General features: G+C 41.0%; 2 protein-coding genes across 10 annotated transcripts in view; one reads left to right on the top strand and one right to left on the bottom strand.

Moving 5' to 3' along the window:
• The window catches only part of IPO11 (importin 11), a 92475-nt gene extending 73213 nt beyond the window's left edge, over positions 1 to 19262 (bottom strand). For 4 of the 8 annotated variants that reach the window (XM_062018617.1, XM_062018611.1, XM_062018619.1 and 1 more), the window contains exons 1-7: positions 19130 to 19262; positions 18427 to 18501; positions 15146 to 15302; positions 11542 to 11624; positions 10372 to 10515; positions 6095 to 6195; positions 449 to 521 (exon numbers count right to left, since the gene is read on the bottom strand). In XM_062018617.1, coding sequence (XP_061874601.1) covers positions 449 to 521; positions 6095 to 6195; positions 10372 to 10509 — 312 coding nt within the window. In that variant the 5' untranslated portion in view covers positions 10510 to 10515; positions 11542 to 11624; positions 15146 to 15302; positions 18427 to 18501; positions 19130 to 19262. Of the gene's footprint in view, positions 1 to 448; positions 522 to 6094; positions 6196 to 10371; positions 10516 to 11541; positions 11625 to 15145; positions 15303 to 16681; positions 16755 to 18426; positions 18502 to 18617; positions 18940 to 19000 lie in introns of those variants that run through there. The other 4 variants (XM_062018615.1, XM_062018613.1, XM_062018616.1 and 1 more) reach the window with 4 other exon arrangements.
• A 991-nt stretch (positions 19263 to 20253) lies between these two features.
• DIMT1 (DIM1 rRNA methyltransferase and ribosome maturation factor) lies at positions 20254 to 26039 on the top strand. Of its 2 annotated transcripts, XM_062018051.1 has the most exons (12): positions 20254 to 20370; positions 20543 to 20616; positions 21124 to 21210; positions 21595 to 21656; positions 21768 to 21861; positions 21943 to 21992; positions 22802 to 22925; positions 23019 to 23111; positions 23710 to 23774; positions 24085 to 24148; positions 24601 to 24707; positions 25394 to 26039. In XM_062018051.1, the coding sequence occupies exons 1-12, from the start codon at positions 20310 to 20312 to the stop codon at positions 25434 to 25436; spliced, it is 924 nt and encodes a 307-aa protein (XP_061874035.1). In that variant the 5' UTR covers positions 20254 to 20309; the 3' UTR covers positions 25437 to 26039. The 2 variants fall into 2 exon arrangements, with proteins under 2 accessions (XP_061874035.1, XP_061874036.1); XM_062018052.1 differs by lacking the exon at positions 21124 to 21210.
• Positions 26040 to 27367: the final 1328 nt, after the last annotated feature.

The following is a 27367-nucleotide window of genomic DNA, read 5'->3' as shown; positions in this document are numbered from 1 at the left end:
CGCTTTGGGGGGTTTATACAGCAGCATTCTCAACAGCTCATTCTTGCCACACCACCACCATCACACTTCCTTGTATGGCTATACTGAGAGTCAGACCAGAGAAAAGACATAGCTGAAAAAAGAAGACTAGGAAGAGAAGGTTATTCTTTAAGCTTGATCTATTCCCTGAACCCTTTCACCAAGGGACTGCATAAGCAGTGAGGGACAACACACTGCCATTGCAACAAGAAACAAACCAAAGAGACAAAACACATTGTTTGCAACTTAAACAACTCTATGAACTATGATCTACGGAGAAAGACCTCACTTCAATAGAAACATCTGCCTGAAAGGCAGCATGTATACTGCAACTTGAAAACTTCACCATTGTTACTAAAATCTTATAAAGAAAGAAATTATATACCAATACAAGCATTTGCGGGGAGAGTAATAATTGTTCATCACTAACCTGATTCACTGGCTCATTAAAGTTGGTGATAAGTCCAGCACGCAATGTAGCTTTCTCTTCTTCAGAAATAGCACTGTTAGGATACATTTGAGTAATATTTAAATTTTCAATTAAAAAACACTAATAACCCATATTCACAGTTATTTGCTCACTATCACTAGATACAAGTGACCACTTCCATTTGTATGTAAGTGTTTGACTGGGTGAAGACTATATTCAAGAAAATGGTCTGTAAAAGCTTCTTAAGCTATCAAGTGAACATTCCTTGTTTCTCCACTATCTTACAGATACTTAGAGAGAACATTGAAATAGATAAATATTTATGAGGCCTTTTAACTGCAGGTTTTTGTGGCCTGTTTAAATACAAATGGAAATATGGAAAGTTCACAAAGTATTGAGGACTGATGACTCGAACATGCCTTTGCACTCAGGTACTAATAGATAATGACAAAGAGGTGCACAGTATATAGTTACCTGGTATTATACAACAGCTAATTTTGCAAAATCATAGAATGGTAGGGGTTGGAAGGGACCTTTAGAGATCATCTAGTCCAACGTCCCTGCAGAAGCAGGTTCACCTAGATCAGGTTGCATAGGAACATGTCCAGGTGGGTCTTGAAGACCTCCAAAAAAGGAGCCTCCACAACCCCTCTGGGCAGCCTGTGCCACTGCTCCCTCACCCCCACAGTGAAATAGTTTTTTCTTATGTTTAAATGGAACTTTTTGTGTTCCAGCTTAATCCCATTACCCCTTGTCCTGTTGCTAGCTACAATAGAAAAAAGTAATGTCCCATTCTCCTGACACCCACACTTTAGATATTTGTTAATAATTTATTTGTTAATAAGATCTCCCTTCAGTCTCCTCTTTTCTAAAGAGCAGCCTTTCCTCATATCCTTTACTATTACAAATTCTCTTTTACAAGCAAGTACTATAGCTACACTTAATGATATGGATCCTTTGAAAATTATACCTTTGAGTGACAAACATGTTGATCGACTCTCCAAAAATGCAAGAAAAATTAGTAAGAAAAATATTAAGACATAAAGATTAATTTTCATGTAAGTACAGCTTTACACTGTCTTTATGCTTTCTTTTAAGTGATCTCTATCAGTTTAAGATTATAAGTTACAGTTTCACATCACTTCCGTTCTACTTCAGACTTTATATCACACACACAATTTTATTTTAAGTTCTAGGTAGGAAAGAAAACAAAATGCTTTTAAAAAATGCTTTGTTGGTATTTATAGATTATACAATCTGAAAAAAAAAAGCCCACTACTTACATTTACTGGTAGCACCCTGAAAGCTGATTCTTATACATACAAATATTTAACACCATACAAGGTAGTTTCCAAATGAGACTATTTCACCTAGCATTGTAACAATTTAGAGGCAAGCATGTAACCAACTACATCTCTAGTGAAGTCCACTAGATGGAAATAAAGATGATTAAACACACCAACACAAACACTGTCTGCCCTCACGCACAGATACTGACCTACTAGTTTTATATAGTGAGATTTAAAAGTATGCCTAAAGCTCCCTCAACCACAGTTTTCACACTAATATAGACAAATACTAAACATTCATCTAAAAATAATAAAAATCAGAGGTAGGATTTATCCCAAGATTAAATATTTGCAACAGTATTCTAGCTTTCATCTTTACCTCCCTCTGTATATAATACAAGTAGTTAATATTTCCTAAATCAAAGATTTATCATTCTTAGTACACAAGTGGGGCAATTTATTGTTGCACCAGTGACTCAGAACTGCACACAAAGTCTTTGTTTTCTAAGGTAATTCACAGCACTCAGGAACCACATTTAAATGACTTTTTCCATCAAGATCCGGGCTTTAAGATATTTTTACATAAAATTAAATTATGCCTAAAAACATTTTGGGTAATGTTTACAAAGATTTCTGCATCAGTAAGGTTTTTCTTCTGCAAGGAACTATTTTGGTTATTGATCTCTAAAGCCACTGGATAACGTTTTAGGGAAATAAATTTCTTTGGCTTTTTTTTTTTTAATTTAGAAAAAAAACTCCACAAAAAAGCAGTATATAACACCCACATCTATATAGACACATCTACAACTTGAAAGTCATAATTAATATGTTTAATAAATCTAATGTCAGTTAAATGTCGCTTGTATGGTAACTCACTTTCAAAGATAATAGAAAGCAACTAAAGCCTGGTTTATAAAGAAAAAAACCCCATTCTACTACATTATTTTATTTACCTTGCTTGTGAGGCTCATGAGGGCTTCTTGCCTTAATTACCTTTCCGTTAAAATTTAAGTAATTGTATTGAGTACATATTCCAAGAGCCACAAGCATTCATTACTTTTATATATACTAAGTGTTGTAATTATGCAGGAAGGACAAGAAATAGGCTCTCGAGAACAAAATGCCTCAAATACGGGGAGGTTTACGACAAGCAAAGCTGTGAAACCACCCCAAACCCCTGAGCGGCGGCGGGCTGAGGGGCGAAAGGACTGCTCCGGTGCTACGACAGCGACACCTGCTGGACGCCGCAGTCCCGCCGGGACCCGCGGAGGCCGCCATGGCGCTCGCGACTTCGTCCGCCCCGCGGCCCCCGGCCCCGGCCGGAACGAGACACACCACGGCTGGGAGACCATGTGGCATTCAACAAGCTACTTCCCTTCCGCGCTGAATTAGGCCAGGCCAAAAACTCAGACAAGCTCTTCCAGAGATGAACTGCTAAGTATTTATGTCCCAAGTCTGTCGAGTTTTGAAACATTCAGAGCTTTTTTTTTTTTTTTTCTGGTTTTCAAATCTTTTGGAGGGTTTGTTTTGTTTAGGTTTTCTTTGTTTTTTTTAAAAAAGTCTATTACTTCATAAACCAGAAATCCAAATGTGAGGAACTATTTATAGTTCTCTTTCCAACGAATTAACACTACTTCTCAAATCCATGTTTTTAATTCACTAACATAGTAATTAAATTGGAAAACAAAGTCCACAAAAGACAGGATTTAAGAGTAAGTATCTGTAAAAGCAAAAAAGGAACTTCTAACAATACTTGAATTCAAGAAAATTAACTTCTGAAGAAAAAACCCACATAAAATAATACAGTGAGACTGCCTTTTGAAGAGGCTGACAATAAATTTTAAAGAAAACAAGCCAAAAAGTGCGTGGAAAGAGACTGTGACAACCCAGAGGCTCTTCTCAGGGAGCTTTCCAGATTGCTGTGGAGAAAGCAGGAACAACAAAAATTCATAGGCCTATTTCTAAATTGATGGACTGGAAAATGCTGCTCAAAGTCCAAGGCAGGCAGACAATAAATAGCAAAAACAGGACAGACAGCATTGATGAACATGCAAAAATATTTCATAATTAAGAAAAAGTGATCCTTTTGAAAGAACGTTTGTATTCACAGTTCTGATGCTATGTATTTTAGCATAATGAAACAATCAACCACCGTACTGTCATCATCTCACTTTCCTGTAAATATAGTCCTGCTTGATTCAACTGAAAATAACTTTAGCACACTCATACAAGAGAGTCACTTAACTTACTGTGAAAGTTCTTGGTCACTGAAAAGCTTCCACTAGTACAGAAATATTTGAAGACAAATAATTGTAAAAGAAACTATATTTATCTCTGATTTCCTAAGGAATTAATGCTATATGAATATATTAGCTGCCTGTAAGAACCCTCCTCCGATTCTCACGATTCATCAAACTACCCACAAGACTTCAGCTTGATTTAGCAAAGAGTAGAAATGTCAATGGTATTATTTCTTCCTTAGACTTCATGAAAATCAACGTAAAGACCTGAGTTAGCGTGCCACTGAGAAAAATACAGGTATAAAAATCAGTCCTTTCCTTCAAGAGGCAGCATACATCAGTCACCTCCAAATCCAAACTCTGCTCTATGAAACAAGGCGGGGTTGATCAGAACAAGCTTTGAGTTCCTACCATGGATGGAGATGTGACAGCTGCCCACAATGTAGCAGACAAGATAAGACACATTCTGCAAGGACAACAAAAATGCAGCCTGGACGACTAAATGCTCAAAAATCATGGTATCTAAAACAATTGCCTCACAAGAGAATCAGCTGAGAAATTACAACTTAAAAGCAGCATTTCTCAAAATGCCTTCAACATTTTCTTCTAAAAGTGATCTGGGAGAGTGCAAACTACTGACAAGATGTCTCATAAGAAGGAATATCAGAAATGGAGAAACAATTGGACATACAGTGGAAATTTCATACAGATTTACCCCATACATCCAATATTTTTTACAAATTTGTTATACTTTAATTGCACTGAATTTGCAACAGAAAAGTTAGAAATGGGGGAAAACTAGAGTTGTACTGGAAATTTAATACAGATTTAACCCATGGACTCTTTTAACAACAGACAATTTTTTAATCAGTTTTTTTCTCCAATGGGAAAAGTAGATTGAAAGACTTACTCAAGTTCGACCTCAGTTTAAAAACCAAAATACTAGTCATTACTTCTACAGCAAGTGAACCATGGTTTCTACACCAGAAGTGCTACTAATATCTATCTAAAAATACTAACAAATTGGAACACTGTACTGTAACTGATTAGAATAATACTTGCTCAGTAATGTGAGCAGCATTATCTCACCACTTTAACCAGAGATGTCACAGATATATGCCACCTTCCACACAAAAGATATTTTCCTCTCTAAAACTGAGAATCTGAATGCTTGCAGATGTTTTGCAATTGTACACTAATCTACATAGACAAAAACACCAGTGCTTCGTGTGTAATAAACAGAGTACTACACTACACTGTCCTGAAGATGCATAATTTTTACCTCTTTTCCTTCTTTTGGTAGAACACAATGAACATCATGCCACACTTTGTGAATTAGCTTAGATTCATTATCCATTAAAACTGGCCCTAGAATTCCAGTTTACCTACACGACCTGACAGTGATGTCCCATCTCTTTATATTACTAGGATTTAAGAGAAAAACCTGGACACTTCCAGGTCTGTCTTAACTTGGGAAAACAGCAGAGAATTAAAACACTTCTTGAAATTACACCTACTTTTCACAAGAAAAATAAAAAAACTTCACTCACTGAAAAATACATAATTCTGTAGTTATGACAAATAGAAACAGCAGTATTTGCACTTCTAGGTAAATAATGCGGTGTTCAAGAATGGTGACTAGATTTTCAGCTTCTTCAGGGAACTTTGTCACATACCATCAGAACAACAAAAAGGGAAAACTAGAACTCACTATCATGGTAGCTACTGCCTCTTTCTCCTGTACATGTTCAATATGAATTATGAATCTGCTTCAATGAAATGTCTCCCTAATAATCTCTCCAAAAGACTTCCTACTTTTCACATGTGCTGCTATGAGAAAGTTCAGGTATTCATGTTACAGTACTTATCAGTCATGTTAAAATCTGGTATCTGCAAAATAGCCTTGTAACTCAAGTTTCCGAAAGTAAAATATGAAAAAGACTTGTAAAAAGTAATATGAAAACAGAATGGTTCATGATGGAGTTGTAATATTGAAATATTTTCTCTAAAGTCATTCTAAAGTAACTTCTATCAACCAAGGTATTCACCTTTTTTCAGCTTGGCAAATGTAACAAAACCTACCGTAGAAGGATAAGTGGAAGAAAACCAGAACTTACTGTGGTGCAACCCGTCTCCAGTACCGATCAATTCCATTTTTGAAGTATAGCACAGCTAACCATCTCACGTTCACATCCAAGCTATGATTTGTAAAGATACTCTGCGTAAAAAAAAAAAAAGTAAAAACTGCTCAACACGCCAGAGACAGGACAGAAATTATATCAAACAATGCACATGTATAAATACACACAGCTCTAGATGTACAGGTGCATATAAACGAAACACAAGTCGGTATTTCACAGAAAAATGGCTGTGTGTTAAACATTAATTTTTGAAGATAAAAAAGGTTTATTGCTAGTCCTATTTTATTTAATTTCCATTTATTAGATTTTAGTACCCCCAACATACAGAGCAAATCTATTTCTAATCTCATCTGGTTGAGAAGGGAATGAAAGAGTAGTAACTACTCACATCAGTCAGTTATTACACACTTTAATGTCATGCCTCTCGGAAGCCTGTGGCATTGCATACCACAGAATAATCTCTTTCTAGTCAGAATCTAGCTTTCAGGACATTCCTTCATTATCTTGACAGAACTGTCCTGACTACCAACATGGACTGCAAAATACTGACATTGACTCTCAAACTTGCCTATGCTTATTCTAGGAAATTGATTTCTACTACTAAAAAACTACACACATACATATATCTGTATCTGTCTATATGCACTTCTATGTACCTGTATGTATATACAGACAGATTATTTTGTATAGTAACATAGTAAAATTAACCAATCAGGAAGAGCTAAAATAAAGGTAGGCTACTGAATCTTAATACAGGTACTATGAATGGCAGCTCTCCTCCTGTTTCCCAACACATCAACTGAATCCTCTTGAGGCAGTGAGACAGTTTTCCCTCCTTGAGGGAGCAAATGGGTGTAAACTCAGTGGTCTTATACAGCGCAATAGAGAAAAAGAGTGTATTACTTGTATAAGTTGCTTTTAGAAACTCACTAATAAGGAACATGAAAAAAATGCAGATTCAGGTTAAAAGCATCTGCCATAGATGCCATGTCTGAAGAACTATAAACAAACCCTTCAAAGAACTCAGTACTGTAGAAACCTGGGACATCATCTGACCTTTTCATTATGAATGAAATATTTAACCTTCTCTCAAACTAATTCTATAGTAACAACAGTTTTCTAGATATAATGGCCAACACAAAAAAAGCCAAAAACACTCAAATACTCCCATTTAGAAGGTAAACGGATTGCCATGGTTTTGCCCAGCCAGCAATGAAATAACAAGACGGTCTCTTGATCGCTGTCCTCCATGCACCTCCACCCTCCTTAGGATGGCAGATGCCCCAGAGTGATGGTATGAAAAGAAGATAACCGAGGATGTTGTGGATTGAGAAAAGGGCAGGGAGAGTCAATTATAGTTCCAGGCAAAACAGACTCCAGTACTCAACTTAGAGAGGAAAGTGGGAAAGTTTATTCTACTACCTACAAGAAACAGAACAAAAAGCAAAAATAAAGCAGGATGATGAGAAAATTACAACCAGCACTTTAAGATCACTCTCCCCCATCCCTCCATTCTTCCTGGGTTCAGCTCACTGCTCCCAGTATTTCAACCTCCTCCCCCTTCAATGGCTTGGGGGGTAGGGAACAGGGGATGTGGTCAGTCTCTCACACATGGTCTGCTGCTTCTCTCTTCGCAGAGGACGACTCCTGGCATTTTTCCCCTGATCTGATATGGGGACTGCCACAGGACACAGTCCTTAAACTTCTCTGGTGTGGGTTCTTCCCAGCAGCTATGGCTTCTGTGAACACAGAATCCCTCACACAGGACACTGCCTCCTCTGAGCATAGTCACTGCCCCTGGCACAGGGTCTTTAACGAAACACAAACAAATCTCTGCTTCACCAGTTCTCTCCACAGGATGCAAGGAGGTTTCTGCTCCAGCACACCCTCTCCTCTCTTCCCTCACTGACCTTGGGGTACACATGGTCACTTCTCTCTCTTCCAGCTCCTTGCATCACCACCAGACAGAAAAGAAGGAAGAAAGAATAGCAAGAAGGAACAGGAGAACTCTCTTCTCCTGGCTTCTTCTTAAAAAGCAATCATGGAAGTGTCTAGTTGGCTCAGCCCCAGAAGTGGGTCTGGCTCAGAGCTGGGGAAGAGTTTGAAGCAACTTCTTACAGGAGCCATCTTTACAGCCCCTTCCCCATTACCAGAAACAGCTCCACGCAAAACCATGACACAGACTCACAGGCCAACCAAATTATCAACTCCAAAACTAGCAGTCTTTAGAAAAACATCACAAAGGTTGTAGCCTACTGATAAACACCACAGAACGTGAAAAGGATCAGCAATGTCTTCCTTTCCTGAAGCTCATTTAGGAAGGAGGATTGACTCTCTGAAAGATTTTATCTTCCCTAATGAAACTTAAGCATTTTACAATACAAAGGGAAATTTCAAACACCACTTTAGCACCCATCCTATCCATGAAAAGCATTGCAAAAACAAATGAAACATAAAAACTATTTGTTCTAAAACTTCCACTGAGCCTTCAAATTACCATTCCCCTCCTTGCTGAAGTATTCATCAGAAGAAAAGCTTCCTCCTATCAAAGTACTATAAAATTAGACTAGGTTTGGATAAGAAATGTGAAAAAAGGCCAAGGTATCTAAAAAAGAACAAACAAAACCTCCCTGTATATTCTCTATATACTGACACAAGCTAGGAAAGTACAGATGTTCTTTTGAAAGACACTTTTAGTTTCTAGTGTCTAGACACTTAGTACCTAGTGAAGCTACTAACATCAGTTTCTGTGTTGCTTCTTTGAAGGTGTTATGTATCTCAAAGAAGAGAGTGGAAAAGTCAGAGACTGAGTGTCTATCTTTAGGTTCAAAAGGGTATGTTTCATGGTTCCTTATAATTTTCCCCATTCTGGTCATCCCAGAAGCAAATCTAAATATATTATGTACCACATCCCACAGAGATTAACTGTCTTAACCTACTATCCATTTACAATCACCTGCTTACCCCCAGCATCTTCTGCTCCGCCAAGAAGGTGCTATCTTCTCTCCCAGGCAGTCTCCCTATCATAATCAAGTTAATCGAAGTAGGGTTTCTCTACTTCTGTTTAGTTTGTATAATTACTGTTTATATTTCACAGTTGAGAAAATGCTGGCATGCACCCAAACCGATACTTAACCACATTAATAGAATTCAGTTCAATCCTTTTAAACTCTGTGTTCTTAGACCTTATATTTAAAACTAACTCACATCAACTTCAGTTACACCTCTGAGTGCTCAACTGGTATACAATCTGAGCTAAGCTCTCACAGCAAACATCCAGAAAATAAATAACGCACAGTCAATGGCTGTTTTCTATCACAATTGTTTATCACCACAGAAATATTATAGCAAAGGCAGTGGGTAAAGCAATCTGAAGCTGAAAAGCCAGGTTTTTTTTTTTACCCTTTTCTTTAAATCCCCTGACTCGCTTTCAACTTTCCAACAAATGAAACACGGGGGTCAACAGAGAACAGAACATGTCACTTCATAACTCTGATTTGTTCATCCTATGCACTGAAGACAGATGTTTGTAGGGAAAATAGTTTATCTGTTTTTAAAGATAGTACAAACATACACACAGGAATCTGAGCGTAACAACAGTTAACTTCTTTTGTGTCTTCTCTGAAACAGCTGTGTCTCTTTCTCAGACAGAGTTTTCATCACCTGGCACCATACTAATGCACCTATTTCATCAATGCTTGTACTAATTTTAGAAGTATTCACCTTTCCCATTCCAGGAACCTTACTACCAACTCCAGTCAGTTCATTTCCCTAGGAGTCTCTCTCCACTCAGGAAGAAAGTGACCCCAGCTGGGTATCAAACTTGGTGAACTGAAAAAGCATGGGGGAGCATCTATAAATGGTCATAATGCATTGCCTCCACAATAAAGAAAAGGTGTATATACAAGTGCCCTTGCCTCATCAGGCTGTAAAAGTAATTCCTTTGACAACAGACCCCTTGGTCTTCTACTGTCTACAATTCACAACAGAACAATAACAGGTTTATCACTAGAGCCCACCATCTCATGCACTACAAATTGGATTTCCTCCTGTCCTGAATGCCCTTGACAAGATGGGCATTTGAGGCACAATGATGACAAAGCCTACCACAGCACAGCAAGAGGACACTAGCAGATAAACTATGATGACTTGAGGCTTCTCTCAGCTAGAGGTCATAGTTCAACAGTATTCTAGAAAGACACATTCTCAATTACCCAAAGTTCATTTAACAGCACTTTTCGACTATATCTTACCAACAACACTGAATAAAAACCTGGCTGTGTCTCCCACTGCTTCAGTTGTTCCTCAGCTGGCTTCAGCACTGCTGTATCTTGGCTAGTAGCTTGGGTTAGGACTTGCAAAACAATAGTGCTAGCACTATTGAGATCCATGAAAATCTGAGAACAATTAAAAAGAGGAAAAACACTTCAGAAAAAATAAACACACAGTAAATATGGTCAGGTATTTTCCATTCATATTATCTAAACACCCTAAGCTATTTTTTTGTAAGACAACACTGCATATTAGAGCATAACACGCCCTTCACAGGCAGTGTCAAGGTTCATCAATTAAACTGTTTTGCTTTTAGAAATCTTTCTGCTGAAAAGCAAGCATTAAGAGTCCTGCATCTGAGAAGGAACAATCCCATGCACCAGTACAAGCTGGGGATTGACCTGCTGGAGAGCACCACTGCAGAAAGACCTGGAAGTGCTGGTTGATAATAAACTAACCATGAGCTAGCAATGTGCCCTCTTGGCCAAGAAGGCCAGTGGCATCCTGGGATGCATCAAGAAGAATGTGGCCAGCAGGTCAAGGGAGGTTCTTCTCCTCCTCTTGTCTGCCCTGGTGAGGCCTCATCTGGAGTCCTTTGTCCAGTTCTGGGCTCCTCAGCTCAAGAGGGATAGGGAACTTCTGGACAGAGTCCAGCACAGAGACACCAAGATGATCAGGGGACTGGAACATCTTCCTTATGAGGAAAGGCTGTGGGGACTGGGGCTGTTTAGTCTAGAGAAGAGAAGACTGAGGGGGGATCTTATTAATAGTTACAAATGTTTAAGTCGTTGATGTCAGGTTTGGACATTCCTTTTTTCTACAGTATCTAGCAACAGGACAAGGGGAAATGGGATAAGCTGTAACACAAAAAGTTTCATTTAAACATAAGAAAAAACTGTTTTACTGTGAGGGAGCCCTGGCACAGGCTGCCCAGGGAGGGTGTGGAGTCTCCCTTCTTGGAGGTCTTCAAGCCCCGCCTGGACATGTTCTTGTGTGACCTGATCTACGTGGACCTGCATTAGCAGGGGGGTTGGACTAGAAGATCTCTAAGGGTCCTTTTCAACCCCCACCATTCTATGATTGTGTGATTACAAGCACATTTACTAGATTTGAGGGATTACACTAAATATTTTTTATTTTAAACCAGTTACCTCTCCTGTGAAGAACAGCAAACAAAGAGCAAAACCACAATTGTGATTACTTCAGCTGTAAGCAGATTAAACCATGGAGTTGTCTGAAAGAAGCAAAGACAATCTGTGTAAACTTTTTGTAATACAGATAAATATTTAAATACAAGTTTCCTAAATAAACAACTGTGCAGTTTCTCTGCAACAGGCTTGAGGACTTCCTTTTGTTTAATGCTAAAAAAAAAAAAAAAAAGTTATTTTTCCTATCTCCGAGACTGTAGAGCGATCACACTCCAAGAGGAATCCACTACTGGCCAAAGTGGAGCCCATCACCAACAGTGGCAGCACCCCTTGGGCAATATATTTAAAAAGCAGGGGGAAAAGCCCTACATAACAGCAACTACAGTTGTAAAGAGAAACAAGACTACATTAAATAATCATGCCAGGTCAGCGAAGAAGGGGGAGGAGGTGCTCCAGGTACACCTCTAGAACTGATAAGCAGTGTATTTGGCGCCCTGAGCCAACAGTCTGTCAAATCTTGACAAAATGCTGTCTTTTGTGCAAACTTTTCTCATTATAATACCAAAACAAACCTCCATCCTGAAGGCTACCCACCTCCAAAGTGCAACCACTCCTTGAGTCTGTGCCCTACATTTTTTGTAAACTGTACCTTTAAATAAGAGGCAAGAGGATTTTATACCAATCATAATAAGGGTATTTATGACTAGAGTCACTCAAACTTCACCTTGAAGGTAAAAAAAGGTATAAAAATGGCTAAAGAAAGGGGGGACACTGGGGAAGACATTATTGTGAACAAGTCAAGGGAAACTGAATCCTAGGATCAGTCAATCAGCTGAACCTCTCTTCCTCCCACCTTGGGACACTTCGGGTGAGACTTAAACTAAGCACTTCTTTGGGAAACTTACAAATCTCTGTAGAGAGTTACTCTTGAACTATTTATAGCCAGGCTGTATTGTCTATAACTTGACATGCTGTATCTCATATATATATATGTGTGTGTGTGTGTGTGTATATATATATATATATGTATAAATATATATACACACACACATATACATATACGTATTTTGCATGTGTTTTTCTGCAGATAGTCACTATCACTGGCAATCCATAAAGAATCTGTTGCATGAAAAAAACTGCACTGCCTGTTGTCACAGTTTCTCATTGAATGTGATGAAATTCTAGAGTGTGGCCATGAGAGTTCATGAGCACAACTGGACTGAAGGTGCAGTCCACTATCAGTGTATCCAGAATCATGATAGTTCACAGGAGATGAATGCATATGGACTAGTCATGGCAAATGGGTCATCACTCAGAATTTAAACCTAGCCACACCTAATCTCCCACCTTGGTGAGGAGAGTTAAAATGCAAGGGGCTTCATTTTCTGCCAAACCACTCTGTCTCCTCTTAACTTGACAACAGCACAAAGAACGTAAGTAAAATATCCAAAAGCAGAAATAAAAGTCATAGTAAGATTATTCTGGCATAAACACGGGTATAAGCACTGTAGCTACAGAATTTCAGAGCTGTAAAGAATGGTAGTGAAGGAAATGTAGAGAGAAAAAGAATATAAGAGAAACAGGTGTAGTGTTTGCACTATGGAGAAACCATAGTTCAATTCTTGCAAGATCAAAAATACTCTTCACATTATGAAGTTATTTATTTCCATTCAAAAAGTCAAATTACTTTCAAAACACTGCAAGAGCCAATAACGTGTAACTCTGAAGCATCTACTCAACTAGAAAAAAAAAGCAGATCAGTTTCATTATCAGATGAAAATTAAAAAGTGAGAACACCTGAAAGTTTGTAAACAAAATAGTAAATAACTTTTTCAACTTAAGAGGAGATGACTTTAGGTCTTGTGCTCAACAGTGTTCCCCATATGAGTTACCATAGGAAAACTGCATATAGAGCAACAGTGAATCTGCAGAACACACCCAGATTCATTACAAGCACACGTCTGTTTGGGAGGAAAGAAATTATTAATGGAGCATTCATGTAATGATTCCACACTATAAAACTAAGATTATATCAGCCAAATAAAAAGTTATCTCTTGGCTATTTTGAAACCTGATCTAGAAAGACAGTTTCCCATAAGGAAACAGAGTTTCTGCTAAAAATCACTATACTTCATCCAGAACAGTTCTTACCAGAGGATTTCCTTATTGAAGTTAGTATAGTACAAACATATAAACCCCAAGTTTCTCATTCTTAAAAAGGTTTGTATCATCATTTAAAAATTGGAGCAGCTATTGCTGCTCAAACAAAAACAAAAAAAACCAACAAGAAAACCCAAGAAAACCCAAGAAAACCCAAGAAAACCCAAGAAAACCCAAGAAAACCCAAGAAAACCCAAGAAAACCCAAGAAAACCCAAGAAAACCCAAGAAAACCCAAGAAAACCCAAGAAAACCCAAGAAAACCCAAGAAAACCCAAGAAAACCCAAACCAACTTTAGCAGATCAGAACAAAAATTCATTTAAGCACTATTCTACTCCTGTCAAAAAACATAGCAGATGACCAGGTCAGGACAATTTTCTAGTGACATTTCTGAATAACACTCTCCTATCCTCCAGAAAACTGTTGTTCAAGAATCTCCTAGTAAGAGGCAGGGAATTTAACAGCCGTCAAGAGACCTAGTCTTCCACAAATGTGCACAGATGCTTTTTAACTCAAATAAATAAGGTTCCCCATACAACATTGGACCAAGCAGTCACAAGTAGAATAACAAAACTGAAAATAAAAATAGTAACACCCCTGAAGATGGGGCAACTTTTAGATACGGTTAATAATAACGTAACATAACATAAAATACTTAAGGAAGCAGTATAGTCTGTAAGATCTGGATGACAAAAAATTAAGATGGAAAAGACACCTCATACATATATAGCAAATACAGCAAGATGCACAAATGGCAGTAACGCTTCATTATGCCTCAGATTTTAAAAACTTCATTGCAAATTTACCATCAGAACCCACACAGATTAGAACAAGAAGGGAGACCTATGGATTTGTGCTTAACAGTGCTGTAACAGTGAATAAGTCGCCACATTTAGGATTGAGGGGGGAGGAGGTAGAGATATCGAGAGCAGGGAGCTGAGCCCAGGAAGAAAGGAGGGATGGGGGAGGGAGATCTCAAAGTGCTGGTTGTAATTTTCTCATCATCCTACTCCCTTTTTGCTTTTTGTTCCATTCTACTTCTTGTAGGTAGCAGAATAAACTTTCCTACTTTCCTCTCTAAGTCGAGTACTGGAGTCTGTTTTGCCTGGAACCATAACTGGCAGCGAGCCCTCCCTGCCCTTGTCTAAACCCACAACAACCTCGGTTATCTTTTTCCTCCCATTTCACTGGGGCCTCTGCCATCCTAATGAGGGTGGGGGTGAACGAGGGGCACCGAGTAAGAGACTGTCATGATGCTTCTTTGCTGGCTGGGCCAAACCACAACAGTTGTGACCCAGCAGCTATTTTTTTTTTTTTTTAAATTGATGCATCAGGGCCTCTTCAGATCATAATTTACACAGAGGACATGTAGATGTCCCTAGATTTCACAGGAACTGCAAAGGCCCATTAATATTGGCAGTAATATTGTGAAACACAGACAACTTACACCTTTTAGAAAACAGGCTTTGCAGTTGGAGAGCAAAGATGGAAGGACACAGGCTACACCATAGATGGGTTACATCCCAAGGACAAGGATTTTCTCCATGGTCTGTTGGGTACTTCCAGACTCTAGCTCACTGTTGAACAAGTTCTACAAGACTGTCCTAGAGATGAAGCAGAGGAGACAGGTATTAAAATAGCTGCCATCTTTTGGATACCTTCATGTCCATAAGGTATGTGTTAAAATGCTGTCTGAGTCTGTCAACTTTAAAAGTATGGTTTTCTTACAACGAAGGCAGAGTCTGCACTTCCAAGTCACCACAAACAGAATTTCCAAGTTTGATGACCAGGTAAGGTTAGCATTTTCCATCTTTACTTAATGTCAGATTCTGCCTTCACAATAAACACTGAACAATTTCAGGAATGTTACTTACTTTCTTCTGCTTTTCTCTGGTTCATAGCTATTGTTATCACATCTAAGTATCACATGTGAGGAAGGGAAGAAGGAAATGTTCAATACAACTGCTGCAAACCCAAGCATGGCTCTTATTGCCACATTGCAATTTCTTCTTGTGCAAGTCTAAATTACACACAGCAGCACAGAAAAGCTGCTTTCCAAGATCTCACAGAATATGCACAAAACTGAGACAAGAGCATATTCTCATGTCTCAGTTGGCACGAAAAAACCCAGTTACACATAGATCACCACAAACGTTACCCCTCATAACAAGGAGATGGTGTTGCCAGAAACCAGAAATACCAATAGTAGTTCCCCATAATTACCATCCATTGTCCTGCACTATCATCCCAAACTCCCTCATCTCCTTTCACTGGCAAAAACCCAAGATTAACTCCTGTCTACTCTCCATTCTTTAACTCCCTTCCTAAGGAAGTATCTGCATATGCAGTTTCCTTCAGAGAATATTCTATGTCTTCTAAAATGTCCTGCCATCCTAGTTTAATGTTTTTCCTGAGTAGTCAGTTGGTTTGATATAGGTAAAAGAGTATCCAGGCACTTTTCCCGTAACACTGAAACATATCCAAATCTTAAAATCACGTGTCAGTTATGCAACACGTCAAAGACTGCTATACATCTGCAAGGGGATAAAACAAAGGATTTCATCAGTGAATGCCTCCACTTTTTCTGGACTTCAAATAATGCAGGATAACAATTCACTCATATCCAAGTAATATGTTCTGGTTTTTGTTATCTTTTGTTAGAATTCAATAAATCTTTTTCCACTGCAATGACGGAATAAGTTTAGATTCTATGAAATTACAAGGAAACAAAGTAGTATCACCCAAAACAGTGTATTCTGATACCAATGCAAACACATACTAGGCTAGCTTTAAGAGGAACATGGCAAGCGGTTCTAGCGATGTCATTATCCTCCTTTACACATGAGTATCCAAGACTGCCTCTAAAATATTATCTTGGGTTTTGTCATCATAGTTCTCACTTTTCCCAGTTCAAAAAAAGGAAGGGCAGAAACTGGAGAGAGACCAGAGCTAATGAGATGGTCTGGGTTTTAAAGCAAATTACCTATGAGGAGAGATTGAGGACTTGTTTCATAAAGTGGAAGTCAAGGGAAGTCTTCACAGACACAGCTAATACCCTGAAAGACACTCAAAAAGGAGAGAACCAAACACTTCTTCTCAGCAGATTATGTATAACTCACTATGAACCTCCCAAGCTGCAGTTTGCAGTTTTAATCAGAAACTTAAGCCTGTCTTTTTTTCTTCCACCAGATTTGTTTTAAGAAAAACAGCAAAATCAAAGTCTCCATTCTGTAAAGCAGTAAGAACGATTTATGGGTTACCTTCTGAAACAAGTTACATAAATGCTAGCACTCACAGTGATATCACTCTGACATATTAACAATGCTTTTAAGGATACTGTCAATTTCAGGACCGGTTAGTAGCTATACCAGGCTCTCTCCAGCCTTCTGTAAACTTCCCCATGACTCTCTTTTCTAACATTCTAGTACCTGTACCAATCGTACCATATATGAACATTTCTACAGAGCAGTAAAACCAAGAGAATCACCAGTATCCTGGCTATTCAAGGTACTAGTTAAAATCACTAACAACTACATCAATGACCAAAATCACTACAATGACTAATGTTAGGCAACACTGAGAGTTTTCAAAAACAACAGATTACCTTTAGCTCAACAAGCATACCTGTCTATACTTTGACCAATTTAAGGTACAGTAAAGAAAAATAAAAATGTCTATGCAGGAAAGAAGAGTTACAAGGTTGTTTTTTCCCCCCATACTACTACTGACAGAAACAAAGAAAAAGAACTTCTACACATTTATTTTTACAAAAACACAACATTGAAACTAAAACCTGGATATGAAAACAAAAATCAGCATGTAGACAACACAAAGGATAACAGAATGAAGACCAAGGAGGAACACAGGAATAATGGACAACAGTGATAAAGGTTGACAATAATACTACAGGAAATAAGTCACATCACATTAAAAATATTAAGAGTATCTTTCAGGTTAAATGGAAACCCTCAAACTGATGAAACACTCCAAACAGGAAAAATGGCCAGTAAAAAAAATAAGCGAGATTATTCCAATAATCTACTTTGATCTAATTCACAAGAAACTCTGTCACAGGGTTCAGCACTGACAACAGAAAAAGCCAAATGGACAGAGATAACAGAAGAAAGTTTTTAACGTTTAATAGTAAAATTGTAGGACGAATGATGTCACAAAACCATTCTTATTCCTTTGACTTCTTATTTTCAGACTTTTGGAAAGATATGATGGAACACTTTACAACAAACTGCTGAAACAGAAACTCAAGTTTCAGTCTGCCCTTTTGCTCTGAAAAGGCTTTAAACTTTCTCAGGTTAACCACAGTTAAAATCTGCTTCAGATGATACAGTTTTAAAGTTTAATTTGAAAGCCTGGGTAACAAAAACCTTCATTACATCACTCATACACAGGTACTAAATGCCCTTCTCCAGAACGGTACAATGAAAAGACAAGCGAAGAAAAGCTGAGAGTGCTGAAAAAAACTGGAGTTGAATTTTCAAAAAACCACAACCCACAGGGAACACAACATTTGTAAAGGTTAAGGGACCTCTGAATGCTAATTTGAAAGCCACACCAAATACACTGCAGAGACGACTTCATCTATGAGATGTGGGAAACAAGGCACATAGAAGCAGAAGCTGGAAGAAGTATCACTGCTATATCTAGGACTACTTTCTTAAATTTTAGATATGCTGCTGCCTTCTCAAGTAGTAAGCTGGAGAAATAACTCACCACTCTGCATTAACTTTGACCTTGACTTAGGGATCAATCTGCTCTACAGTAAAATTTCATCTGTTTTTCTTTAACCTGTAAGAAAAAATAAAACACCTTTAATGAAGGCCAGCACTTGCCCTTTTCCTATAGAAGAAAAGTCCTGTCACGTAACAGTGCAGTTTAACGCCTCATGCCCTTCCAATGCCTACCCGCCCATTCTATCCAGACCAAAAACTGTTGCAAGATGATGCCAGGAAACAGTTCCCTGTAATCAGCGACTGCCCTCTGACTCCGACAGCGTGATTCGCCGTCGCCCACCGACACAAGCGGAACGTTGAGCTCTCTTATCCTCGAAGTGGCCCAAGATGAGGCACCAGGCAACGGCCGAGCCGCACCATTAACTGGCTTCGCACATATGCACCGGGGCGGCGGCCTACGCCGTCGAGCACTGTGGCTCCAAGGCTTCTTTCGCCGAGCGCTGCCTTGCTCCGAGACGAAGCTGCTTTTCCCACTTTCTCTATCCCTCTCTGCGGCCCTACTCCCCCTCCCTCCCGCCTGCGCCCATGGCACCCCGCCCGGGCCCAGCACCGACCGGCTCCGCACCGCCCGCTACGCCGAGAGCGGCGGGAAGGGACAGTGGGCGAGAGGAGGCCGCCGGACACGCAGGGTGCGGGCGTGCGGTCGGGCGGGCGGGCGGCGGAGGCCTCAGGACGCAGCTCACCGCGCGCAGTGGGGGACGGGGTGGGCACACGAGAGGCGGGCCTGGCGCGCGGGACCCCCGCGTGTGCCGAAGCTCGCGCCACGAGCCGAGGCCCAACCACCACGGACGCCGCCAAGACTCCTCGGCGCACCGCCGTGACGTGGAGGCGACACGGGGCGGGGAGGGGCGGGGCGCGCGGCCGCAGCGCACCTCCCGCTGCAGGGGCGGGGCTCGAACAGCGCGCGCGGGCCGAGCCGAGGGCGGGCGCGCTGGGACGGGACGGGACGGGACGGGACGGGACTGCGAACGGTTGGAGAGGACTGAGGGGAACGACGAGGGCTGATAGTTCTACCGGTGTGTTCTGTGGTTATTCTGAGCAGTTATTGCAAGGCAGAGAAGGGTGTCGGGGCAGGCATCGATATATATGATTAACACGTTCATACATCATTTGCACCAGTACAAGCTGAGGGTGATCTACTGGAGAGCAGTCCCCTGATCATCTTGGTGGCCCTGCGCTGGACTCTCTCCAGAAGTTCTCTGCCCCTCTTGAGCTGAGGAGCCCAGAACTGGACACAGGACTCCAGATGAGGCCTCACCAAGGCAGAGTAGAGAGGGAGGAGAACCTCCCTTGACCTGCTGGCCACACTCTTCTTGATGCATCCCAGGATGCCATTGGCCTTCTTGGACACAAGGGCACATTGCTGGCTCATATTTAGTTTATTATCAACCAGGACTCCCAGCTCTCTCTCTGCAGAGCTGCTCCGCAGCAGGTCACCCTCAGCCTGTCCTGGTGAATACTGGTTTAGCTATCACTTGGCCGCCCCCCGGGCTTGCGGTGTGACTTGCAATACGTTACAAGCTAATTAGTGCTCGTCAGTGGCTGCCGCTGTGGCCGCTGCGCCCGGGAGGACCTTGGCTGGGCAGTGCCGATGCGCCTGGCAGGCAGGTGGCCGGGACACGCCGCTGCCCCGCGCGGCTGCGCTGCCACGGGCACGCTGCAGCTCCCGCGCGGCTGATGCCCATTGGCGACTCCGCGCGGCTGGGGCCCGGTGCGGCGACACCGCCGGACCGCTGGGGGGCGCTGTCAGCGGCCGCGCCGTCCCGGCGGCGCTGCTGGTCGGGAGCTGCAGTTCTGCGCGGCACGTGGGCGCGGGCCGGGGCCGGGGCCGGGGCCGGGGCCGAGGCCGAGCCGGCAGCCGCCATGCCGAAGGTGAAGGCGGGGAAGCGGCCGCGGCTGGAACGCCAGGAGAGCCGCGCCGCCGGTGAGTGTGGGACGGGCTGAGCGGCGGCGGCGCGGAGCACTCGCCAGGGCCGAGCCTGGCGCCCGGGCGCGGCTGGCGCTCGCCCTCACTGGGGGACGCCTCGGTGCCCCGCCGGAGGCCCGGGTGCTTCTCCTCGCGTTTCCCTGCGGTGACGCCACTGTCTGCCTTATAGGCATCCTCTTCAACACCGGCGCCGGGCAGCACATCCTGAAGAACCCCCTCGTCGTCAACAGCATCATCGAGAAGGTGCCGGCGGAGCGAGGGGCGCTGAGGCGGAGGAGGGAGGCGACGGCCCCTCGGGGCAGCTCCCCGGGAGCGGGCCCATCGGCGAGGGGCCCCCTGGGTTCGGCTGTGGGGCCGTGGGCCGGGCGCGGTGGCCTGACACCGCAGCACCGGCCCCGCTGCTCTGGTCAGAGCTGGCCGGGAGCTGCCGGGGAGAGGGTGCCCTTCTCCCCGGCTCTGCCCTTCCTGTGACTGGAGGGATCTTCCCTCCAATTTGCATATTGCCTTGATAGTGCACGTCTTTTAAATGTAGCAGCTTGCTTATTTTTCTGCACTTGGCCAAAGATCTGACGTAAATCAGCTTTAAGGCATTAATTCTTGTGCTCAGAGTTGCTCTCTTCCGACTGATGCTTACATGCCTCTGATGCCTGATTTTGGCTTTTTACCAACTTGCATGTAGCCCTCGTTTTAAAATTAAATGATTGCTAGAACCGGTTCTAGAAAAATACCTCAGGTGTCTTTTGTTCTCAGGCAGCCCTACGACGCACAGATGTCATCCTGGAAGTGGGCCCAGGGACTGGGAACCTGACAGTAAAGATGTTGGAGAAAGTAAAAAAAGTCAGTGCAAATTTCTGCCCCCTCCACTTCCCAGGCTGCTACCACATTGTGGCCTAGACTGTGGCAAACAGGATAATCATCTTGACTCAAATTTAAATAGAACCACTCTATGGATATTTTTCTTAATGTCTGCATAATTCCAGTGAGGTTTTAGCTGTTCATGTAAGTCTTGTATGGTTTTATCAAACTGTATTGCCGTTGCCCATTTCTGTGGCTAGTTTTTGTGGTGAGGAAAGGTACTGAGCCTAACGGGGAATTTTTAAGAATTATTTAAACCTGTAGCAGTAGATGTATGGGATTTGTTTACAATTAAAATTTTAATTGTAGTCATGAGTGAATGTGGTTATTTATTAAAGTTGCAAATGTATACTTTTGTTTTCACAGGTTATTGCTTGTGAAATTGACCCGAGACTTGTTGGTGAACTTCAGAAGAGAGTCCAGGGCACGTAAGTTATCACCTGTGGAAACAGTGAGCACTTAAAGCACTGGAGCTACTTTGGCAAAGACTGGGCAGCAGCACGCTTCTCTGAGGGAAACCATAGTGTATTTTCCTGCAGGCCTCTGGCAAACAAACTTGAAATCAAGGTTGGCGATATCTTGAAGACAGACTTGCCGTTCTTTGATGCATGTGTGGCTAACCTGCCTTACCAGGTATGGGCCAAGCAGCACAGCAAAACCTTGTAAATGGTCACTGCCCAGGAATTATGCTAATGCTATTACTCTCTTCCTCAGATTTCTTCACCTTTTGTTTTCAAGCTGTTGCTTCATAGACCTTTTTTCAGGTATGTGGAAGAACAGAATCCTACAATACCTGGTAGAAACATAATAGTTTTTTAAAAATATTCCCAAACATGATCTCCTTTAGTTCTTAAAATACTGGTTTGATGGATCAGAGCTGCAGCAGAATATCATGTGAAACCTGCCAATGCCTGGAAGTAGGTACTAAGCACAAGGTGAAAATTTAATCTTGGCATCTGTGAGTGTCCAGCTGATGAAGTTGTAAAGAGTTGCACCTCTTTACACTGGTATTGTAACTGTTGCTCTGGGGATAAGCAGGGCATCGTACTTCCTACCTGAGAAAGGAAGGGTGGAAGGGGTCAGGTCGAAGCCAAGACATTTCCCTGTGGTCTGATCTGAAAATAAGACTGCCTAGGTACTTCTGTGTGTTATTCACTGGGTCAGGAGTTCTTCATTTCTCTCACCAACGTGGTGAGACTGTCACTCATTAGTGACATTACTGGTCAGTTTTGGAGCTAGGGAGTTTGGATTTTAAAGACTCTCCATAGAATTAGTCAAAATGGTTTGTTACAGTCAGGCACAAAACTCTGACATTAGCCTGCGTCTTTCATCCTAATCCATTTAGCAACATGAAGAATCAAGTTGTTTTGCAGCTTTAAGGAGATCTGGGTGGTTTCACCAAGTTTTCTAGGGTTTTTTTTTTAAATACACTGAGATAATTAAGGCAGTTTGTTTACGACAAACTTTTATTGCTTCTAAGGACTGAGGCAAATCCTGTATTTTGCAAGTGTATTGGCTTTTGACACAAAAGATGGTTCCTTAGAATTCATTTTCCCATTTCTGTTACACTCAGATGTGCAGTACTCATGTTTCAAAGGGAGTTTGCTCTTCGTTTGGTTGCAAAACCAGGAACTAAACTGTACTGCAGACTCTCCATTAATACTCAGTTATTAGCTCGAGTGGATCATCTGATGAAGGTATGTCACTCTGCTTTAACAGAGCTATCAAAGATTCTAGGAATGTGAGGACTTGCTGCTTATTCACACAGCTGCCTGGCTTCTGACCAACAGGTTGGTAAGAACAACTTCAGGCCTCCTCCCAAAGTTGAATCCAGTGTTGTCAGAATAGAGCCAAAGAACCCACCACCACCTATCAACTTCCAGGTGAGCATGCTATACTGTAATAGCAACAGAACATACTAGTGATAATGCTTAATTCTTCCGTTATTACTCAGTTCTCTGTGCTGTTTGCATTACTAATATTTCTGACAAGACTGAGGTACCATCTCCATGTCAGTTGCAGAGATGCTTGTAATGGTGTTCCTTTCATTGTGGTTTGTACCTCCCAGAGACTCTTTGTGGCTGATGACTTTGTTGGTTATGATCAACGGAGTACCTATGGGAAGTCTTCATACGAGTGTGTATCTCAGAAGACAGTTGTTACAGGATAGTATTCTTAAAGTTGATTTTGAAAACACTTGGGTCTTTAGCACCATTTCATCCTTGCCCAAGGTTCCCTGGAATTTCTTCAAGTACCTGTCTTCTTGGCACACTATTCAAAGGATTTTGTGCGTGAAGTGGCTTCTCCTCCATTTGTACTGTGCCCAAGACAGGGGACTGGTTTCGTATTTCTTAGAAAAGATTCTCCTGAAAGATTTTTCCATTGTGCTCAGTAGTGTTGTGAAATGGTCAGTAGCGACTGTTGGATGTTTGTAGTAGCTTCATGTTCTTTTTTGTAAATTCTGCAAATTTTTTATTTCAGGAGTGGGATGGTCTGGTAAGGATAGCTTTTGTTAGGAAAAACAAGACACTCTCCGCAGCATTTAAGTAAGTAACTTCTATTAAAGGAAATCATCTTCAAAGTTTGTGAGGCCATGCACTTAACGATTTCTTCTCTGCAAAGGCATAGCAGTGTCACATGCATGCCAACATAGACTGGATTGGAGGATTTATGCTGAGGAGTTTTTTTCTTTTAGAAGAAAAGTTTTTTTTCTTTTAGAAAAAAACTAGGTAGCCGTTTAAAAAGAAGAGCTCTGTGTAGTCACTTTTTTATAGTAAAGATTAACAACCAATCAAGTTTAAAAAAAAAGCAAGAAAACCTAGTTAGATTGTCATTCTAACTTTGTATTTCTTTCAGGTCGAGTGCTGTAGAGCAGTTGCTGGATCATAATTACCGAATTCATTGTTCCTTACATAACACAGTATGTTCCATTTTAATATCTGAAATTCTGTTTCTGTGTACTGTGACCTACATACTGACTTTTATAAAGAAGAAAAAGCTTACATCAAAAAGCTTAACCTGTTAGAAGTTTTTCCAATAGAGTTAGAGGGAGAGAGTGAAAAATCTGAAAGCGTCACTACATAGCAGTGAAAAAGCTGAAAGCCACGTATGTTACTATATTAGCTTACAAGTCTCCAGGACTTCTACTAACCTAGTAAGAAACATTTTGTGGCATCTTAGGAATACTGCTGTGATTAATTTATAACGAATGAACTGAGGTATAAAAATTCAGATAGAAGAACAGAAGAATACAATAATCATTACAAGAAAAAAAAATGGCTTATTTCTACCACTTGAAACAAGAAGTGTTGTAGAAGAAATAATCTTTCTGTGTGCTATGAAAATTAATTTTATCCTATTTTCCATTGACAGGAAATACCTGAAAACTTCAAAATTGCAGAGAAAATACAGACAGTCCTGAAAAACACAGGTTATTCTGAAAAGCGAGCCCGTTCAATGGATATAGATGATTTCATTAGGTATTTTTTTTTTCAACCTTTCTGCCTTCTTTTTCAGCTTCTTCAAATTCTCTCTGTAACTGTATCTGTGTCTAACAGGGTAGTACTAGCTTACACAGGAACAGTATTAACTCTATTTTCTTCTCATATCAGACACTTCTTGCTTCCAGTCCTGAACATGAACAAATACTTAAACCCCATGTGTATTTTAACTGCTGCTTACTGTACTGAGAAGCAACTAGCTGAACATCTGTATTTCTAGTATTGGTGTACTAGACCCTTCTATGTCTCCTGTAAAAATGGCCCTAATAATGGAATTGTTATAGTTTCCCAGGAGACTTACACAGCCCTTCTCCCTCTGTCTTGAGGGTTAGGCCATAGTCTGTAGTACAGTTTGGGAAACTGAGTAATCAACTGCTAGATCCTGCTCTTACTCTGGTCAGTAAATTTAACTGGCAACATGAATCCTCTCGTAATTTAAGAAAAAAAATTGAAATTATTTTTCAGTGTGACAATATTACATCTACTTCTCTATAAAGAAACATGGTGAACTGTGTAGGATGTAATGTAATTAACTGCACTGATACCAGTCATGGTTGCTTTCATGCGTTTTTCCTATGTTCTTTGACAGTCAGCACATCTTAGAAGTGCCTTAAGCTGAAGTGTAAATTAGTAGAAAGGATGACACAAATATTTCACTCTTCCAGACTGCTGCATGGCTTCAATTCAGAAGGCATCCACTTCTCATAGATTCTACCAGAAGAATGAAAGATGTATTTTGTCACTGCAGTCTTACCGGAACTAGAGTGATTGCAGTGGGACAAGCTCTTCTCACAAAAGCAACAAAGAGAACACGATGCACACTCTTGGGAAAACCTTATACGCAGTTTTATCATGGAGAGCAAGAAAGAAGCTCCTGCTCTGTGTTTTAAAATCAGTAAAATCTTAAAGGACTGAAGTGAGGTGCTGGGCTTCCATGTGACAGGGGATTTTTAAAAGTGACATGGATTGATGCTGCCATAATTGAAATCTCTGCTCTCTCCAGATACTTCACTTCAGTGTACTCTTGCACAATATTCAACAGCACATCATCTAAGTCTGGTCTGGGCAACAAAACCAGAATTGTGGTCATTCCATTTGTTTGGAGGGTTTTTGTTTGCTTTAAAGTGTATTTAAACACCTCCTTTTGATTTGAAATGCCTGTCTCATTTGTCATCTAGTAGCAACACCCCTTCCACATCTGCTAGTAATCTGCGTCTCTTGGAGAAATTCCAGTAACTGTTTCTCAGCAACAAAAGCATTTATCTTGTGGGCTTGGTATTGTTTACAAAAACATCACTGAGATACCAAAAACCACCAGTGTCATCTCCTTTACTCCTACTTTATGGCCATCCAGCCGCTGTAGGAATCAGCAGAAAACTACCACAGGGACATAAGCATATACAGAAGAACTTTTTGTTAACTTTAAATTCAATAAGCTGTTTTTGTAAGGAAACTACTGCATCCTTCAAGGCAAGGAGGAGTTTTAGCATAGATCAGAACTTACTGTGCCTCTTAGATAAATGCATGCCCGTGTCCTGACAGAAAGACTTACAAATTCCAAACTGTATTGGGATACTTCAGTTTCTGTTTAAGGACAAGGCAGTTTTCCCAAGGTAGTCTGCATTAATTGCACAGCAGCTGTCAGAAGAAAAATCCACTTTGATCTGTGTTAAGATTCAAGGAAATGGTAAGTATTAACTAGCATCATGCAGGGCTGAAGGATGCATTGACTACCGTGAGTCATTTCTTCATGTGTAGTGCGTCCCTTTCCATAAGACCACAGTAAAGCAGAGAAGAGGCAAATGAGCAAAAACTCCTCTGAGATGCAACTTCACTTTACACGCATCCAGTGTCAATTCTTTAAAAGTCATTGATTCAGAAGCATCCACAATACGCACTTGAATTTGCAGGCATCCTGAGAGGTTGTGTTGGAAAACCGCATTGCTCATGTATTCTATAACATAACAATTCTAGTGCTCTTTCACTGCATATAGAACCAATTTGTAAGTAAGTAGCCACAGCAATATGCTCAGACTTGTACAGAAGAAGCAAGTGCTGGAGATTTGTGTTCCACTTCCCAAATGCTTTTGTTTTATGGGATGGGAGTTGAGATAAGGTGGCCCATCACAGCAACAGTGTACTGGAATTCATGTGCCATAAACAGCAGTATCAAGTTACTCTTGGTTGTTGGTGCTTCACAATCGGTGTAAATCTGAAGTTGCCAGCAGGCTGTGTCACAAAGACGGTCTCTTAACAGCCTCCCCGCAGCAGACACAATTTCAGCTTACATCTGCTACCTGACAGGCCAGATGTCATTTCTAAGCCTTAGTAACAAGCTGCTGAGCTGTGACTGCATCAGCCCTTCCTGACCTCTGGTACCTACTGTAAACCACAGCCTAGTTGTGTCTCTAGGCTTACCTCAAAGAATGTTAGTTAAACTACTGTTTCTCATGTAGAATGTCTTGATCATCAGAGGCTTTTTAGAAAGTAAGACTTCTCTAGAGCAGCTCTAAAGAAACTCTGGTATTACACTAGAACCTGTACTGTCACCTGCCAACAAAAGCTGATGCCTTCTAGTTCACTGGCTTTTGGTTTTAACTGTAATGGATGACACCCTTAAAAAATACTCATAAAGATGC

Source organism: Colius striatus, chromosome Z (genome assembly GCF_028858725.1).
Source record: "Colius striatus isolate bColStr4 chromosome Z, bColStr4.1.hap1, whole genome shotgun sequence".
Classification (NCBI taxonomy): Eukaryota; Metazoa; Chordata; class Aves; order Coliiformes; family Coliidae; genus Colius; species Colius striatus.
The sequence above is the reverse complement of the archived record's forward strand: the minus strand, read 5'-3'. Positions and strand labels throughout refer to the sequence as shown.

Coding starts and splice junctions, on each gene's coding strand:
- DIMT1 (XM_062018051.1), top strand. CDS start 20,310: ATGCCGAAGGTGAAGGCGGGGAAGCGGCCGCGGCTGGAACGCCAGGAG. Junction 23,775..24,084: donor ACACTCTCCGCAGCATTTAA/GTAAGTAACTTC, acceptor TATTTCTTTCAG/GTCGAGTGCTGTAGAGCAGT. Junction 24,708..25,393: donor GATATAGATGATTTCATTAG/GTATTTTTTTTT, acceptor TCACTCTTCCAG/ACTGCTGCATGGCTTCAATT.